The 19,125-nt window shown below is 43.2% G+C and overlaps 1 protein-coding gene across 1 annotated transcript in view; it reads left to right on the forward strand.

Annotated features, from left to right (window-relative positions):
- Positions 1–19,125, forward strand: part of LOC127430094 (FRAS1-related extracellular matrix protein 2-like) — a 143,614-nt gene that overhangs the window by 116,522 nt on the left and 7,967 nt on the right. The window contains exons 13-20 of the mRNA XM_051679562.1: positions 93–248; positions 2,082–2,385; positions 2,587–2,718; positions 3,325–3,656; positions 13,028–13,220; positions 13,325–13,429; positions 14,039–14,166; positions 15,715–15,849. Of these exons, the coding sequence (XP_051535522.1) occupies positions 93–248; positions 2,082–2,385; positions 2,587–2,718; positions 3,325–3,656; positions 13,028–13,220; positions 13,325–13,429; positions 14,039–14,166; positions 15,715–15,849 (1,485 nt within the window). The remainder of the gene's footprint in view (positions 1–92; positions 249–2,081; positions 2,386–2,586; positions 2,719–3,324; positions 3,657–13,027; positions 13,221–13,324; positions 13,430–14,038; positions 14,167–15,714; positions 15,850–19,125) is intronic.

Below are 19,125 nucleotides of genomic sequence, written 5' to 3' on the forward strand. Positions count from 1 at the left end.
GGGCAACTGAAACAAAGCATATGCCAACATTCAACACAATTTACTTGTCGTCCATGGTTCCAAATAGGATCTTTTGTGAACCTTTACTTTAGGTGACCAAAGCCATCATCTACATTGAGGAGACCAACAGTATGGCCGACGTGACCTTCCCCTCTGTGCCAGTGTTAGTGTCTCTGTTGCAGTACGATGATACAGGCAGCACTAGAGACACTCAGCCAATCGCAGGATATCCTATAGTCTGTGTCACGGTAGGTATTAGTTTAGTTTAGAATTTACTTTTTTTGCATGGCACACAATTCAAATTTGTTTCTAAATTCGGAGAAACTGGATCTGTTTGATCAGTCAGTGGATGCAATATAAAGCAAATTTCCGATTGTTTACTATGTGGGGAAAGAGTAAGCAAAAATGCGTGAACACAGACATGGAATAAGAGGAAAAAACCTACTCGAAATCCGATCTGATAGTTTAAACTTTGCATTTCCAAAAATCCAGCTTAATTAATATTTCAAGCCACATACAAATGTGGAGAGTTTTGAAAAAAAAAAAACGTATTTAAAGGTGCAATATGTAACCATTTTCATGTAATACTCGCCTTTTTTTTTTTTGCCAATGCATGAATGGCTTTTAACGCACCTTAAAAAAAAGAGCCCTTCCTGGACTTCCTAGGTTGCCTATTAAAGCCTGTAGACTGATTTTCATGGGAAGGAAGCGGGTCGCTTTTGCCGGGAAAATCCAAAGAATGTGACGTTTATGCGCGCTTCCGAGAGCCTTGCCTCAGACAGTAGCATCTCTTCTGCTGTTCAACAGCGACAACAAACTGCAACACTAGGTAACGTTAACTTAGAGATGGAATCCAGCAAACGTCCGGCTCCCAGCACAACACCGACTCCTACACAAACTCTGAGTTAGCAAAAAAAAAAAAAAAATACATTTATCTACTGAATCCCATATGGCTAAGCGGGAACTTGATCGTGGTCGAGCGAAAACTAGAGTGAACATCGGCAGGGCATTTGGTTCCTGGAGGGACCTTCGTTCAGTTTGGGGGATCAAAACCGACCCTAAATTGCCATTCTTCTTATTGGACAGGTAAGCTTACATAACTGCAAAGCATGTGAAATATAGTGCCATAAGGATTGATTTGTGTAATTTTAGCTAACTTGATTTTGCCTGCACAGTAACTGTCATAAACAGTGTTAGTCTGTAATTATTCAGCGAGGTAAACTACAATAACACATGAAATGAATGCTAGACAGTGTTCAAGATAATGCAAAAAGACCCATTCATTAGTGTAACGTAACATGGTTACGCAGAAAATATATACATTCTATTATTATAAAACAATAGCACATCGAAATATCAAAATGACAGTTGTGATGGAATCACATCAATACTGAATTGTGTCAACATATTTATAATGTACAGTCTATTTTATAAACAGCTACTGCCATCATCGACCAAATTTAGCTAACAGCTATTGATAGAGCTGGCTAGCTAGCTAACGCTGACATAGGCTACCGTATAAATGCAGTCAATGTATCATGCAAAGAAAAGTGATTACTTCAAACTACAGTCTCGCATAGTCAGACCTATATCCACACTTTGTTTTAGCCCTTTTCCAGCACTGGAGAGTCAAATATAATATACAGTCTCAAAGTTTGTAGTAAAACAATCATAACTGTGTAATTTTAGTTATGCTACCTCATCTGTCAGCATGATGCCGGTGAATCACGTTGTCTCTTTGTACGTTAAGTTATTGTTTTGTCCGATGCGTACGTCCCTATGGAGTGTGTGCACGAGCATGAGCACGAGTAACAGGTAGCTTGCTGCAGTTGACTTAACGGCCACAGGTGTCATTAATAACAAGGGTTTCTGAATCTTACATACTGCACCTTTAATGTGGAGGGGGGGGGTTATATTAAGATTGAACATGGCTTATAGCAAATATTGATTTCAAAAACTTTTATTGTTTCTTTCTATTGTTGCGAATAGTAGCTTTATATGGAATAAGATGAAGTCATCATATCAAAATTAGCATTGCCCCATTTTCAATATCGCTCTCTGTTCATTTATTTATTCCGAAGTCATGCAACTCTAAGTATCCTGACTTTGACCGGACGGGCTCCATTTGTGTTGCTGAGAACATCAACAACACACTGACCCGCTACCGCTGGCTAGTCAGTGCCCCCACAGGACCTGATGGTGTCACCAGTCCCATGAAGGAAGTGGACTTTGATACATTCTTTACATCCTCCAAAATGATCACTCTAGACTCAGTGTATTTCCAGGCAGGCTCACGGGTACAGTGTGCAGCTCGGGCTGCCAACTCCAATGGGGATGAAGGCCTGGAGCTCACCAGCCCCATAGTCTCCATCAGCCTAGACGAGGGTGAGTGACTGTTATGAATGTGCTCAGTTTTGTGACATTGCATTAAGGTTGCAATAATGGGACTTTTTCGGACTGGAAAGTGGAGTTTTACCTTCTGAATGTTCGAGTATATTTACTTTGTACCGTTGCACAGAATATCTTGAATTTTCAGATATGACCCCTTTAAGATGCTGCTGTTTAAGTTTTTCATTTTGTAATCAGGTATGTGCCAGCCTCAGGTTGTTGGCACAATTGGAGCTGAACCTTTCTCTGCCAGGCTGCGCTACACAGGGGCTGAAGATCCAGAGCATTCCAACCTCGTTAAACTAACTGTCACCATGCCCCATATAGATGGTAAAAAGAACACTTGGACACAGTCTTATATTTTTTAGTGTCAAATTTTACAGTTTAGGTAGATTGGAATCACTAGATTACTTTGAATTACTGGATTATTCTGAATTATTGCCTTTAGCTCAACTAGTAGAGCAAGGACAACAACACTGAAGTTAAGAGGTAAATTCCAATGAAAATGCATACTGCTAAAATGTATACCGTACCTTATGCTTTGGATAAAAGCATGTATGAGTAAATAATGAGTGCCCAGGATTCACTTTTTCTAATCACTATTTTTATCACCTTTTTGCTTTTTGCAGTTCTCTCAAATGGTCCTACGTTGTAACAAATGAGCTTCTGAAAGAAAAAATATTCCATGAAGTCTTTCAGTTAATATAACAACATGAAACTCCAAGCAACACATAATATCAGCACTCTTGGAATGCTGCTTGTCCAATCAGATTACAAAACCAGAAACAAATTATGTGTAAAAATAATTAGAAAATGTTTTAGATGGCGTAAAGCATATCACATTGTAAAACACCTGCTGTGTCAGATCAGATGCATTGTTCTCAAAATAGTTTACTTTTCATCCATGTCACATCATCTGCAATGTTCCCTTGATAGGTATGCTACCTGTAGTCTCCACTCGACCTCTCACCAACTTTGAGCTGACCTTGAGTCCAGACGGAACGCGTGTTGGAAATCATCGCTGCTCTAACCTGTTAGACTACATGGAAGTCCGAACACGCTACGGCTTCATCACAGACGCCACACGCAACCCAGATGCCATCGATGAGACCGCACCCTACCAACACAGCGCAGTCCTTAGGGGCCAGAGCACCCTACGATTCTACCGAAACCTGCATCTGGAGGCATGCTTGTGGGAGTTTGTCAGTTACTATGACATGTCTGAACTGCTCAACGATTGTGGAGGGACCATTGGGACGGATGGACAGGTGAGGAGAGAGAACAAAACCAACTAAACCAAAAACAATTCTATTCTATTCTATTCTATTCAATTCTATTGGCATAGTGATGGCATCAGATGGTAATACCATGGTACTGAATGATTACGATATTCAAGTACTATGGTATTTACCAGGATTTTGTTTTATAATATCAAATGATTCATCTACCATGATTTTTACATGGTACTCCAAGATACTTTAAATAATATGGTACAAAGAAAAAAACGTCCTGGTTACTTTCGTAACCTCCATTCCCTGATGGAGGGAATGAGATGTTGTGTTGATGTAGTGACACTAGGGGTCACTTTTGGGAGCCCCAAACACCTCTGGTCTTTGAAAAAAGGCCAATGGGAATTGGCGAGTGGTACTTGCATACCACTCCCCCGAACATACGGGTATAAAAGGAGCTGGTATGCAGCCACTCATTCAGGTTTTGTGCTGAGGAGCCAAGACAAGGTCCCGGCCATTTCAACGGGTAGTCCAGCGTTGTGGCAGGAGGGACACAACATCTCGTTCCCTCCATCAGGGAACGGAGGTTACAAAAGTAACCAGGACGTTCCCTATCTGTCACCCACTCAATGTTGTGTTGATGTAGTGACACTAGGGGTCCCTATACGAAATGCCACAACTAGCTGAACTGTGTTACGTGAACTGGCAGTGCGAGACGGGCAGACCACTGTGTGCCTCGTAGCCAGCGCACCAGGCCGACATGTAACCTCCCCCAACGCTGTGTAGCAAATTAGCTTAAAAAGGGAATTATTTATAATTAATTATAACTGGTTATAATTAATAATAAATATTTAGATTAGATCTTAGAATTAACTGTAGCAGAATCGATATTACAATTACTTGATCTGTCCGTCCACCGAGCAGACAATATAATTATTTATCAATTCTAGGAAGATTACTTTCCTGGCCAAGGAACAATAGCCTTCCTACTTATACAGTGCTAGCAGTAGTTTAGCATGTAGCAAGGAGCAACATTCAGTGACTTTGAATTGTGAGCGGAACACAGAGACAATCAATTGTGAATATAAGGGATTTAATAAATGAAACTATAACTAACATACAAACAAACTAAGCAAAACATACATATATAGAATGAAGGAAAGTAAGGAAAGGAGAGAGAGAGAGAGAGCAAAGAAGGCAGTATTTCACGTCAGTTAACCACAACCTAAATGAGAATCATCAGAGGCACAATTCACCTTAAAAGGGGTTCAAACTTAAACGCGCATCTAATCAGTTGTAAATGGTTACTTGCATTGGTTTGTTGCTGAATAAGAGTCTTGATGCGGTAGACGAGGTTCTCGACGATTTCTTTAGGAGTGAGTTGAAGAAGTCCACAGGAAATCCACAAAGTTACTTGAAGGTAAACACTGCCAGAAGGTTAAACTCAAGAGGAGAGTTTTGGAGTGTGTTGGTCTCAAGAAGAAGAGTTTTGAGCCATGATTAGTCTGCATTCTGGAGTTTTGATAGTTCATTGCCGCACCCATTTTGTAGGTGGAGTGGCCAATCAGAGGCATGCATTTTGAGCGGGAGAGACATCCTTTGTCTCCGTTTATGGCCCATTCGCATTTTATTGCTGATCTGGACCGCTAGTGCAGCTTTTAATTCAAAACATAGTAAGAATTGTTCGATGCATTTCACGATCACATGGTGTACATTATTGTGTGAGAAATAAAGAGAAGATCATTTTGATACCAAGAAGGTAACCTCCAGACGATATTAAAGCAGAGATACACTCATACACTTGAATATAGGCATTTAACGCATAACTAATACAAGTAAAGGGTTTTAACTAAGTTAATATAATAGGGGAATATACATACAACACATGCATATAGCAGATACATTTATAACTGCTTACTATGGCCTAAATAGAGAAAATGTCTTTAGGTGTGTGTGTGATGTGTATTGGAATTACTGGAGACAGACAACTGCTCTGGTGCCTGGCACGGGGGTCACCCATTATGGTGTGAGAAATGAAGAGAAGTTCATTTTGATACCAAGAAGGTAACCTCCAGACGATATTAAAGCAGAGATACACTCATACACTTGAATATAGGGTTTAACGTCTAACTAATACAAGTAAAGGGTTTTAACCAAGTTAATATAATAGGGGAATATACATACAACACATGCATATAGCAGATACATTTATAACTGCTTACTATGGCCTAAATAGAGAAAATGTCTTTAGGTGTGTGTGTGACGTGTATTGGAATTACTGGAGACAGACAACTGCTCTGGTGCCTGGCACGGGGGGTCACCCCTTTCTGTGGAATGTGTTTGAAGCTTGATGGAGACACTCCAGAGGCGACCTGTTTTAGCATCCTTTTGATAGTGATAAAGACCATCTGCAATTTAGCACCCATATAAATGTAAACGCGGAGGCCAGGTCAGTAATTTATATGCAAATGTCAAAAGGCTAAAAGGTTTTTTTCAAACAAAGTGTAATTAGCCATCACTGATCTTACACAGACGTTACAGCTGTTATGAGCGTCGAATGGCCCTTTGGTGACAAGTCGACTGCCCAAAAGATAGGGACAGGCTAGCCCAGTTGTGGCCTCTTATCCTCTATTTTCTCTCCCCAAAAAAAGAGTGAAATTTGTTAACCAACTGGGGTCACCATTGTCTACATCGTGGGGGTCACTCCCAAGGGGAAGATGCCACGGTGACCACACCCTGCCCAGAGAGGGGGGGGTATATTGAGTGGAAATACATCACATGGTCTTGCCGAGCCTTGTCGGAAGTATGTCATGTGGAGAAGTCCCATGGTAGGTCCTACCCAATGGGGGAGGAGTTTCTACAAACATGGTGACTGGGGCAGAGGGGCCTCTGCTCAAGGAAGACGCAGTTTACCAACAGGGAAATGATTTAGCGGAAGATATACGTCGCATGGTGTCACCTATGGGGAACCAACACATTCGGAGCACCCACCTCAGTACAGGGCTTAGTTAGCACATTTACTGAGCCGGCAGCGAGTATCTCCGCAAACTCGTCTGCCACAGGGCTTGGAGGAAGTCATCCAGGGAACAAACTTTGTGAACACTACTGGGAGTCAACAGCGCACGTCTTCAGCTTAGGCGAAGTGAAAGGCACTATGCGCAAGCAATACACCTGGCCAGCTGTCCCAGACTTACCTGCTTGTGCCTGCCACTACACGGGACAAAACTGGCTCAACCCGGAGATTGTAGAACCTCGCAAAGGTGTTGGGTGTTGACCAGTCCACTGCTATGCAAATCTCTGTTAGAGAGGCGCAACTGGTCAAGGCCCAGGAGGTCGCCATGCTCCTGGTAGAATGGGCTCGTAGCCCTGCAGGAGGCGGCACGTCCTGATCGTGATATGCCATTGCTATGGCATCAATGACCCAGTGGGCGATCCTCTGCTTGGAGACAGCGCTTCCTTTCTGCTGTCCACCAAAGCAGACAAAGAGCTGCTCAGAGACTCTAAAGCACTGCGTGCGATCCAAATAGATGCGTAAAGTGCGCACCAGACACAGCAACATCAGGGCTGGGTCTGCCTCCTCCTGGGGCAGCACTTGCAGGTTCACCACCTGATCCCTAAATGGGGTCGTGGGAACCTTTGGCACATAGCCCGGTCGTGGTCTCAGGATCACGTGAGAGTAGCCCGGACCGAACCCCAGGCACGATTCGCTGACAGAGAACGCTTGCAGGTTTCCTACCCTCTTGATGGAAGTGAGTGCAGTCAGGAGGGCAGTCTTTAAAGAGAGTGCCTTAAGCTCAGCTGACTCCAGGGGCTCAAAGGTGGCTCCCCATAGACCCTGAAGAACTACAGAGAGGTCCCATGAGGGAATGAGGCGCGGTCTGGAGGGATTCAACCTCCTGGCGCCTCTCAGGAACCTGATGATCAGGTCGTGCTTCCCTACCGTCCACTGTGTCGTGGTGTGTCCGGTGTGATGGCCACGCGATGTGTCCTGTGGCGCCATGCCCATCTCGGGACTCGAGTCTGGAGCCAGTGCTGAAGCGGTCTCATATGCTTCAACCCGAGTGGAGTGGCCACTGCTGAGGATGCATATGCCCCAGGAGCCTCTGAAACAGTTTCAGTGGAACCGCTGTCTTCTGTCTGAACGCTTTCAAACAGGCCAGCACCGACTGTGCACACTCGTTCATGAGGCGTGCCGTCATCGAGACTGAGTCCAACTCCAAACCAAGAAAAGAGATGCTCTGAACCGGGAGGAGCTTGCTCTTTTCCCAGTTGACCTGAAGCCCTAGTCGGCTGAGGTGCGAGAGCACCAGGTCCCTGTGTGCACACAACACATCCCGAGAGTGAGCTAAGATTAGCCAGTCATTGAGATAGTTGAAGATGCGAATTCCCACTTCCCTTAACGGGGCAAGGGCTGCCTCTTTGATCTTCGTGAAGACACGAGGGGACAAGGACTGGCTGAAAGGGAGGACCTTGTACTGATACGCCCGACCCTCGAATGCAATCCGCAGGAAGGGTCTGTGTCGAGGTAGAATCGAGACGTGGAAATACGCGTCCTTCAGGTCTACCGCAGCGAACCAATCTTGATGCCGGACGCATGCTAGAATGCATTTTGTGTCAACATCTTGAACGGGAGTCTGTGTAAAGCCCGGTTCAGTACTCGCAGGTCCAAGATTGGCTGCAACCCACCGCCTTTCTTTAGTACAATGAAGTAGGGGCTGTAAAACCCCTTCTTCATCTCAGCCGGAGGAACAGGCTCTATTGCATCGTTCCGTAGGAGGGTAGCGATTTCCGCATGCAAGGTAGCGGTGTTCTCGCCCTTCACCGAGGTGAAGTGGATGCCGCTGAACCTGGGCAGATGCCTGGTGAACTGAATCGTGTAGCCGAGTCAGACAGTCCGGACCAGCCATCGCGACGGGTTGGAAAGCGCAAGCCACGCGTCCAAGCTCCGGGCGAGGAGGGCCAAGGAGACAATCTTGTCGGACGTACCGGCGGGTGGGGCCTCGCGGCGGGGTGGAGCCTGAGGTGCCACATTATGTTGTGGCCATGTTGAGTTCAGGGACATCGAAGCACTTACCTGGCTCCTTGTGACCACCCCCAGAACAGCCTGGGACGGGGGAGGAAGAGGCTTGTCCTCGTGACCCGTGGAGACCGTCACATTGGGGGCGAATTTGTGGATAGCTTCCGTCTGCTGCTTCACCGCCGAGAACTGCAGGGCAAAGTCCTCGACGGTGTCGCCGAACAGGCCAACCTGGGAAATGGGGGCGCCAAGGAACCGTGCCTTGTCGGTCTCTCCCATCTCGACCAGGTTGAGCCAAAGGTGCACTCCTGGACCACCAAAGTGGACATCGCCCGCCCGAGAGACCGTGCAGTGACCTTTGTTGCCCAGAGGGCGAGGTCAGTCGCCGAGCGCAGTTCCTGCATCAATCCCGGGGTATAGGTGCATCGCGAGTGCCTTATCCACCGGGGGGATCACCGAATACCCCTTGACCGGAAAATATACTCTTTTTTTTTTTTTAGAATATACTCTTTTATTTCTGCCGAAGCGCCCAGGGGCATTCTCTGCATTGCACCAGTGCAGAGGGGGAGAAGCTGCTGAAATGCACCGTCAGATCCAGCAGAGGTGAATGGACAGTCGTGGGAATTCAGCTCAGTGAGCATCGACCGTTCGGCTCCGCAGAGAATATCTGAATGAGTGGTTGCATACCAGCTCCTTTTATACCCATATGTTCGGGGGAGTGGTATGCAAATACCACTTGCCAATTCCCATTGGCATTTTTTTCAAAGACCAGAGGTGTTTCAAGCTCCCAAGAGTGACCCCTAGTGTCACTACATCGACACAACGTCGAGTGAGTGACAGATAGGGAACATGGTATTACTGTGGTATGTTTTGACACCTTTTTGTTAGTGAAGTTGTATAAGAAAACGGGGGAGCCTTTAAAATTTGTTTTAGTTCAGAAATGTTGTGTGTAGTAGAGAATTTGTGAAATGTAATCAATTTAACCATTTAAGATTGAGTAATTGCTCCACAAATGTACTTGATGCAATATAAAGTTAAGTCCATCCTTAGACATAACCTTTTAGTATTCTCATAGAGAAGAAGCCAGCTGTAATTTTGAGATATAAACTTTGGTCCCTGTTCTAAATATTGTGAGATTGTGTCCTTAAAAAGCGTTAATATGCACATGTTTTTGTTTTTTGTTTTTTTGGGTTAGAATAGGATTTTATGTAATCAATTTTAATGTCTAGACTATTGCACTTAATTTATGGATTCCCCCCTTTCCCAAACAAACATTAAAGGAAAGACACTTTTTCACTGTTGTGGGAATTTTTGTCAATCCATTATGCTGTGGTTAACCTTTATAGCTTACTGGCAAAAGTACTGGCTTTATGGACCTCTAGTTCTCCCTAAGGGGCCCACTGTTTGTCTTTCAACCACAGTGAGTCAAAATTGACCTTTAGATCATAAAAAGCTTTTTTGTGTCTTGCTCATTCTGTCTCATTTGTCTTGTAAATGGCTGTCATTCACTAGAAAGGGGTACCCCTTAAAACTAGCTTTAGGCTACTGTTTACATGCTTGTATTAGCCAGTCATTTGTATTCACCATGAAAACATGCTGTGTTGGTTTACTCTGCACTCTGCAGTTAATTAAAGTGGACTAGTGTCAGAAATGGGGATGGATGGGTCTATAGGCCACATTCTGTTTGCATTCAAGGGAAACAGGTCCAGTTAAGTGAATCAGTGAAATTATTCAGTCAAAATGGTATACCTAATCACTTTCACTCAAATGGAGATAAAAGTTAGCAGAAATGACAACCAACATAATAAATTGACAACCATCATATAAAGGACTTTGCAATAAGGTTTTATGAGGTTACTATTTATTTAAACTAGATTTGTGTTGCACAAACAAAATGCCAGTGCTTTCAAAGCAACGAAAGAACAGTGTTGGAGTGTTGAAGCCAAATATAGAGGAAAGAAAATGGAAGAAATAGAGAGAATTTATAAATTTTTAAAGAAATGTAAATAAAGGTCCAATCACAATTCAGTTTGCAAATATTGCAGTTTACAATGTATTACATTTTGAATGTTAAACATTCTAACAATATAAATCAAAAGGAGGTTTACCAATAGTTTCTAGGATGAATTTTGCTGTTGGCTAGAAGTTTGTGATTTTTCTGAGTGCAGTAATCTCAAGAGTTCAAAGTTTTGTATTTATTTAAATTTTTCAGTAATTTCTGTAAGTTTATACTAAGGGGTAAACTGGGCAAGGCTTGCATGGCTGGCTTCAGTCAGACCATTTGCAGATCAACAGGGCCATCTACTGGTGTACTGTATGCTCTAAATACAATATATGCAATATAACAGTTAGTTCTGGTCCTCGAATCTGATTGAACGAGAGATGTTCCATGAGTACTGATGGTCTTACACCATCAGCACTCCAACACTTTACTGTGTGTATCACTCTGCTTGTGTTCGTACCGTTCTAAACTAAAGTGTAAGAGCAGTGCATGTGTGTAAAGAGCTATATGTGTCTCTTTACTTTTAATTTTGTGACATTACATATTTTAGCCAGCAGTTTGCGGCAAAAGACCATTTTTGTGTGTAATATGAGCCAGGTGATGTGTAGTGAGTCAGCGTCGGTCAGTGTTTTCATTCATCAGCACTACGTGATCGCTCGGATTACTATTACACTACTAAAGCTAGGAAGTTGCTTTAACAACTTCAGCATTAAGGAAATAGGATGAATTTGACCAAAATGACATTATCTTCAGAAAGCTTACTAACACACTACAGCATCTCTGCTTGGGAGTGGCAAAAGGTGATGGCACATGCTCCATCGCTCTCTCTCTCTCTCTCTCAATCACACACACACACACCTTTGTTTCTCCAATAACTTGTTAGAAACAGCCAAAGCCGTGATACTAGTTCTAAAGTGACATTTTTGAATTTTGCATCATTTGGTTTGAACGAGCAACGGCAGATTCTGATCTGTCGTGTAAGAAAGTAGTTCCATGCACAAATGCGTTTTTTATGACCGTACTCAGTTTTTCCTAGTTTTTTAAAATGTACTTGTTCTGGGGGCCTGGGTAGCTCAGCAAGTAAAGATGCTTACTACCACACAAGTCGCAAGTTCAAATCCAGGGCGTGCTGAGTGACTCCAGTCAGGCTTCCTAAGCAGCCAATTGGTCCGGTTACTAGGGTGGGTAGAGTCACGTTGGGTTAACCTTCTCGTGGTCGCTATAATGTGTTTCTCGCTCTCGGTGGGATGTGTGGTGAGTTGTGTGTGGATGTCGCGGAGAGTAGTGTAAGCCTCCACACGCGCTAGGTCTCTGCGGTAATACGCTCAACAAGCCATGTGATAAGATGCGCGAATTGACTGTCTCAGACGTGGAGGCAATGGAGATTCGTCCTCCACCACCCGGATTGAGGCGAGTCACTATGCCACCCTGAGGACTTAGAGCGTATTGGGAATTGGGCATGCCAAATTGGTGATGTGATTACCTACGTCACTCAGCCTAGTGCCTCGTGCCTGCAGCTGAATCACAGCAGTGTTGATGTAGGGCCATATCGCGCTCTTGCTCATGTGATATTTCTTAAATATAGTATATACTGTATATACATGTACATACAGTATGCAACTGTCTGAGAAGTTACATTAAAATCTTAAAAAAGTTTAGTGTCAGTTGTTAAACATTCTAAGGCAGTTTTTCTTAGCCACTGCCATTTTTTGGGGGGGGGGGTTGAGACACTATTTTCTGTCAAGCTGCTTTAGCACAATATTTATTGTATAAAGCACTAGCCTATACAAATCAATTGAAATGGAATTGATACATAATATGCACAAACAAATTAGCAATGTTGGGTAAGTAACTCAACAATAGTAATCCACTGCAAATCACAAATTAAGTTTCTAAAAATGTTAATCAAAAACATTACTGATTACTTCATGGGAAAAGTAATCACATTGCTAATTACTTTACTTGTAATTTACTGTCTACTTTTTTTAATATTTTTTTCCACTTAAATGCAAAGTAATGTCGATATTTTCTCCATGTTCATTGTCGTCTCTTCTGAAACACAAACAGATGTACACATGAACATAATTTATGCTTTAAATGTATTCTTCATACATAATATATTAGAAATATGTGTTACCCAAGTAATGTACTTAAAAGTAATTAATTGAAAGTCAATAACTCTAATCTGATTACAAGAATTGTAATTATGCATTATACTACTTTTTGACTAAACATTTTATTGGATTAGAGTTACTAATTACTTTGTAATCAGATTATACATAACAAGGCAGATTAGACCATTTTCAAGCTCATTGTGTGTTTCACAACCCTGCTAACAGATTTACTAGTGAAATAAACCAGTAAGAGTATTTAATTTTCTGTTCTATATAGGTTCTGAACCTGGTACAGTCTTATGTGACGCTCCGTGTGCCACTACATGTGTCATATGTGTTCCATTCACCCGTTGGTACTGGTGGGTGGCAGCACTTCGACCTACAGTCTGAGCTGCGTCTCACCTTCGTGTATGACACTGCCATCTTGTGGAGAAATGGCATTGGTAGTCCACCAGAGGCAGAATTACAAGGCAAGGCAGCAAGTTGTTTTAGTCCTTTATCTGACTGAAACACAGTGTAATGAAACGAGTCTTCATTTGTGTAATATTAATGTCGATTTTTAAATACGTTTTAGGGGCCCTCTATCCTACAAGCATGCGCATCAACGAACATGGCCGTTTGGTTGTCAACTTCCGTACAGAAGCACGTTTCCAAGGACTTTTTGTCACAGCTCACTCAGGTGTGTTCAAACTACCAAGAAATGTTAAGGTCAAATTTCACCTGGATTTAGTTTTTTTCCCCCTTGCTGTACGGCTTGCGGCTTCATGAAAGCAATCAATCATTTTGGTGAATCTCAAAAAAGCTGTCAAGAAATGTCGAAGTTATATTTCACCCCATATTATTTAAATGGTACACTGAAACAGTTGTACATTGAAACAAGTGAGTCAATTATAATTGTAAGTACCGGTAGTATATAATTGTTGGTAGTATTTATTGTAGTGATTTTAATTTATGCAGATATAAATAAAAAATAGCATTTGTCCAGACAATAATGAGAATTATTTTTATTTTTTTCATAATGCAGTAATTTGAATTTTATTTTTTTGCATTACAGAGATGAAAATGTTGAGGAAATGTGCTTAATTGTCATCAAAATATGTCACAAAATATGACTTTATTTATTTACCTTTTGATTTTGGACATATTTTTTGTGAGATTCATCCATTTAGTGTAATGACTGTTTACTGAAATCTATTAGTATGAACAAGAGACAGTGTCATGACATGACATCTTATGTCACAGAGATCAATTAAAATAATTTTGACATTAATTACTTGTGTCAACACAGCCACCCCTCTGACATCCATGGTCATGTGTGCGGACCACCCTGGGCTGATCTTTAACCTTAGTTTGGTGAGAAGTGAGCCCACATACAACCAGCCCATGCAACAGTGGACCTTCATCTCTGACTTTGCTGTAAGTGTTTATTGCTACAAAAATAACATTTTGCTAAGCTCAACCCCCATGTCTTTCAAACCTGTATGGCTTTCTTCTTTGTGGAACACAAAAGGAGATGTTAGAAAGAATGTTCAGAATGTTTTAGGCAGAATACTGTACATCCCCCAGGAATTAAATGGAAAGTTCTGTGAACAGTTTTTTCAGTAACGTGCTCATGAAATGGTAAAAAAGTAATGTGCTGGAATGAAGGGTAACACTGCAATTTTGTTATTTTCAACTACAGTTTGTCCTGAATCAGTACATAAATGTATTTGATTTCAATGTCAAATCAACGAAATTTCAGAAATGTCCCTGTCTGAAATTTTTTTTATTTTGTTAATGTTTTCTGAAAAAAGATAAACATAAATGTAAATGAAAGCCAAAATATTAAATACCATGGGTCAATATTTACTGAATAATTCATTCTGTAAAGAGGGGTCATAAAAGATTTTCATCTATGATTTGGAGCAAAACTACAAGTAAAAAAGTAACCTTAAAGGTGGCAGCATCATTATTTGATTTTTTACACAGAGATACATAGGTAGGTATTACCACTGAAATCGATAGACATCAGCACCCCTTGTTGCATTATATGCCAATGGTGTGAGTCCAAAAATGAGAAAAAGCACTTTTTTTGTGTTGTTTTTTCAAAGCCGTAGCGCCTATAACTCTTAAAACTTATAATATCCTAATATATTTTTTTAATAAATTTCCTTTTGATATCTTCATATTTAAGGCCAGATATGGTTAAATCCCAGAGATATGGGGCTCACAGTGAGGCTCCTTGTGTAAATTGTTCAATTTTTTAATGGTTGAAAACCAAATGTGGGTCAAATGGTATGAAGCTAGTTTTTCTTGTCCAACAAAACAAAAGTCTGAAGTACAAATAGTGGTGCAGCTAGAAATGTACTTTTATCTAATCACATAAAAACAATTATGTCAAAATCTCCATTTCAAGTGTCCAAAAATACTCTGGTATTAAGAATGAATAATTAAGAATCCAAAATAATGGATTACTCCTTAAATATTGATCCATACATGGTGCCTAAAATTTTGGCTTTCGCCAATAAAAAAACAAACAAATAAACAAACAAAAATGTAATGAATTCATTTTGCAGCAAATGTAGGTGTCATTACTGATGTTTTACTTCAATTGTAAATTAAGGCTGACACATAGTTAAATCCACAGCATGCTCTTTTTGAGATTCATTTAAAGATTTTGAAAAGGGAAAACAAAAATATTTGACTGTGTTACTGGATAATTTCTGTAATATTCCATTTAAAACCAACAAAAAACAGAGGACTTCCATAGACTTAAATTAGAAAAGCACAAAAGCTTGTCTGATAATATGGTGGACTGCAGATCAGTAATATTTTAAGGTGGGTTTAGCGAAGAGTCTAATTGCCCCATTACAGCTGTTCAGATGTTTTTCTTCTTTCAGACCAAAATGTGCTATCAAGACCACATGTTCATAATTGCTTTTATCATTTTTTCTGATAACTGTTTGTTGAAATACATGTCTACAGGTAAGAGATTACTCCGGCACCTACACAGTGAAATTGGTTCCCTGCACGGCTCCTCCCAGTATAGAGTACACTTTCCGTCCTGTGTGCCATCCCAGAGAGCCAATCACCTTTGACCTGGACATACGTTTCCAGCAGGTCATTACTCCAAACATACAAACACAAACACTCATCACAAAAATGGCTCTATATCCAAACCAAGCCAAAAGTTTTGTTTTTCTCTCTCTTTGTCTAGTGCACCATTGGTCATAGCTTTAAAGGAATAGTTTTCAAAAATGAAAATTCTGTCTTAATTTACTCACCCTCATGTCATTACAAATATGTATGACTTACTTTCTTATGAGGAACACAAAATTACAATGGCAGTAGATAGGGACTCACTTTAAAACCTCATAAAGGACCCAAAATTATCACAAAAGTAGTCTGTGTGGCTCATGAATCAAATTCCAAGTTTTCTGAAGGCATATGCTATGAAAGAAGCCTGTTTACAGTGATTTGCATATTCACACAAGAATTTGCTTTGTTTAGCACTGAAACACGGACGTTTAAGGTGGGTGTGGTGGTAGGGGCGTGGTTGATGCCTCCCCTGTGGAGGACATTTTCAAGACCCTCGCCAGCATCCACCAGATGCAACATCAGGCCCTCCTCGAGCTGCACACAGAACAGGAGCAGTGGTTTATTGCGCTCCTCCAGGCCCAAGCGGAGGACCGGCAGGTGTTCCGGAGCTTACTGCACCAGGAGGGTGCTTCCGCCGCGAACCCGGACCCCGGGACTGCCCTGCCCCATGTTCCACTAGTCAAGATGGGTCCCCAAGATGATCCGTAGGCCTTCCTGGAGCTTTTTGAGTGGACGGCCACTACCACTGTTTTCAGGGGAAGCCCAACTCGCGGCGCAGCAGTTACCAATGGAGAACCTCCTGGTGTATGCCGACTTGAGGAAAGCCATCCTGCAATGGGTCGGCCAGACACCCGAGCAGCAGTGCCAATGCTTCCGCTCGCTGACCATTGGCGAGCAGGGCCACCAGTTTGCCTTCGCCCAGCAGCTCCGGGATGCCTGCCAGAGGTGGTTGCTGGCTGAGCAATGCAACGTCGGAGCTGTGACCAACCTTGTGGTACTGGAGCAGTTTAATGCTCAACTTCCGAGAGGAATGGCGGAGTGGGCCCAGTGCCACCGCCCAGCATCACTCTAAACGGCCATCCAGCTGGCAGAGGTCCACATGGCAGCATATTGGTGAGCCGGCGAGCCCCGAGATCCTTCTCTCTCTCTCTCTCTTGTCTCCCCTCCTTGCCCTTCTTTCCGTCCTGTTCCTCCTCCCCGGAAACGGGGAGTGCCCTCTCTCAAACTGGCTCCTCGGCTCCGGGGACTGCACTACCTGCCGGTTTCCCCTGCCCCTCTCCACTCTCACTCCCAGGTTGGTGGACCCGCTGCCACGGGTGTGGATTCTGGGCCGTTCTGTTGGAGCTGTGGGGAGCCCGGGCATTTCTGGGACCAATGCCCAGTGATGGAGGTTGGGAAATTGGTTCGGGTCCCCGACACGCTGCAGGCCACTCCTGATCGAGCTGGGATGTACCGGATACCCGTGAGTATTATGGAGGGTACATACCAGGCCTTGGTGGATTTGGGTTGCAGCCAAACCTCCATCCATCTATGCCTGGTTCAAGATGAGTCTTTGGGTGCTAGTCACAAGGTGAAGGTAAGGTGTGTGCATGGGGATATGTATGATTAAGATGATTCAGTTTCGGGGACAAAAGCATAGTGTCTGTGGTTAGGTCCCACCTCACCCATCCGCTAAATTCGGGCATGAATTGGCCAGCGTTTTCCACTTTATTAAGGAAAATTTGTGCAGATGGGTCCTGTAACAGAGCACTCTCAGTATGGGATTTGTGATGCACTGGCTGGGGAGGCAGAGCTGGGGCCATCTAAGTCTGCTCCGTGTCAGGATGACGTAAGGGAGGGGGAAGTTTCGGCTTCCCCAGCCCTTAGAGGATTCCCTGCCGGGGATTTCCCTCTAGAGCAGATGTGAGACAAGACACCTACGACCAAGTTAGAGTGATTGATGGTCAAAGTCTTCAGCCAGACATTGCACTCGCATATCCATACTTTTCTATTATAAATGGCCAGTTGTATCAAGTGACGCAGGACACTCAGACAAAAGAAGACACAACCCAGTTGTTGATACCAAAGAGCCATCAGGAAATTTTATTCCAGGCAGCTCATTATAATCCGATGGCGGGTCACTTAGGGCAGGAAAAGAACCACTGAACCATCTAATGGCCTGTTTCTGTTGGCCGGGCATTCACGGAGATGTTCGCAGATGGTGTGCAGCATGCCGTGAATGTCAGCTGGTGAATCCGCCGGTCACCCCAAGAGTGCCTTTGTGCCTGCTTCCTTTGATCGAGGTCCCCTTTGAAAGAATTGGTATGGACCTTGTTGGGCCATTAGGGTGGACAACACACGGGCATCGCTTTGTGTTGGTTCTGGTGGACCACGCAACGCGATATCCGGAAGCAGTGCCTCTACACAACATTTCAGCACGTAGTGTTGCGGAGACACTCTTCAGAATTATCTCCCAAGTGGGGATTCCGAAATAAATCCTCACTGATCAAGGCACTACTTTCATGTCACGTACACTACGCAAGCTGTACGAATGATTGGATTGAACCCCTGTTATTCACAGTTTGAGAGGTCCCACAAGCCTCCACGGGGCTCTCTCCATTTTAATTACTGTATGGGCATAAGCCTCGCTGTGTCTTAGACGTCATGAGGGAAAATTGGCAGGAGGGACCGTCAAACAGCAAAAACGAAATTCAGCACATTCTTGACCTGAGAGAAAAACTCCACACATTGGGGCAGCTATCGCAGGAGAATTTGCTACAGGCTCAAGACTGTCAGTTCCGGCTGTATAACAGGGGAGCTCGGCTACGGGAATTTACACAGGGAGATAAAGTCCTTGTAGTACTACCCACATAAGCTCTAAATTACTCCCAAATTGGCAAGGGCCCTTTGAGGTCACATGGCGAGTCGGGGAAGTCGATTATAAAGTTAAACAAATGGATGGGGCGGAGCATGGCAAATTTACCACCTCAACCTCTTAAAACCGTGGAGGGAGGTGGTCCCCGTGGCTTTAGTGACGGTGGTGATGGAGAGGGAGGAGCTCAGCCAGAGGTGAACTTAAAAGCCAATTGAGGCACCCCGGTCACTTGCGGAGAGTTGGGTGCAGCTCGCTTTTATTCCACACTGGATTTAACAAAGGGTTATTGGCAGATCCCCTTAATACCAATGTCCCGTGAGAAAACGGCCTTCTCCACACATTTATGCAAGTGAAAGCTGCACTTTGTGGCGGGCCGTTGTTACATACTCCTGATTTTGCTCTCCCTTTTGTTGTACAGACCGATGCGTCGGACAGGGGGTTGT

Source organism: Myxocyprinus asiaticus, chromosome 39 (genome assembly GCF_019703515.2).
Source record: "Myxocyprinus asiaticus isolate MX2 ecotype Aquarium Trade chromosome 39, UBuf_Myxa_2, whole genome shotgun sequence".
Classification (NCBI taxonomy): domain Eukaryota; kingdom Metazoa; phylum Chordata; class Actinopteri; order Cypriniformes; family Catostomidae; genus Myxocyprinus; species Myxocyprinus asiaticus.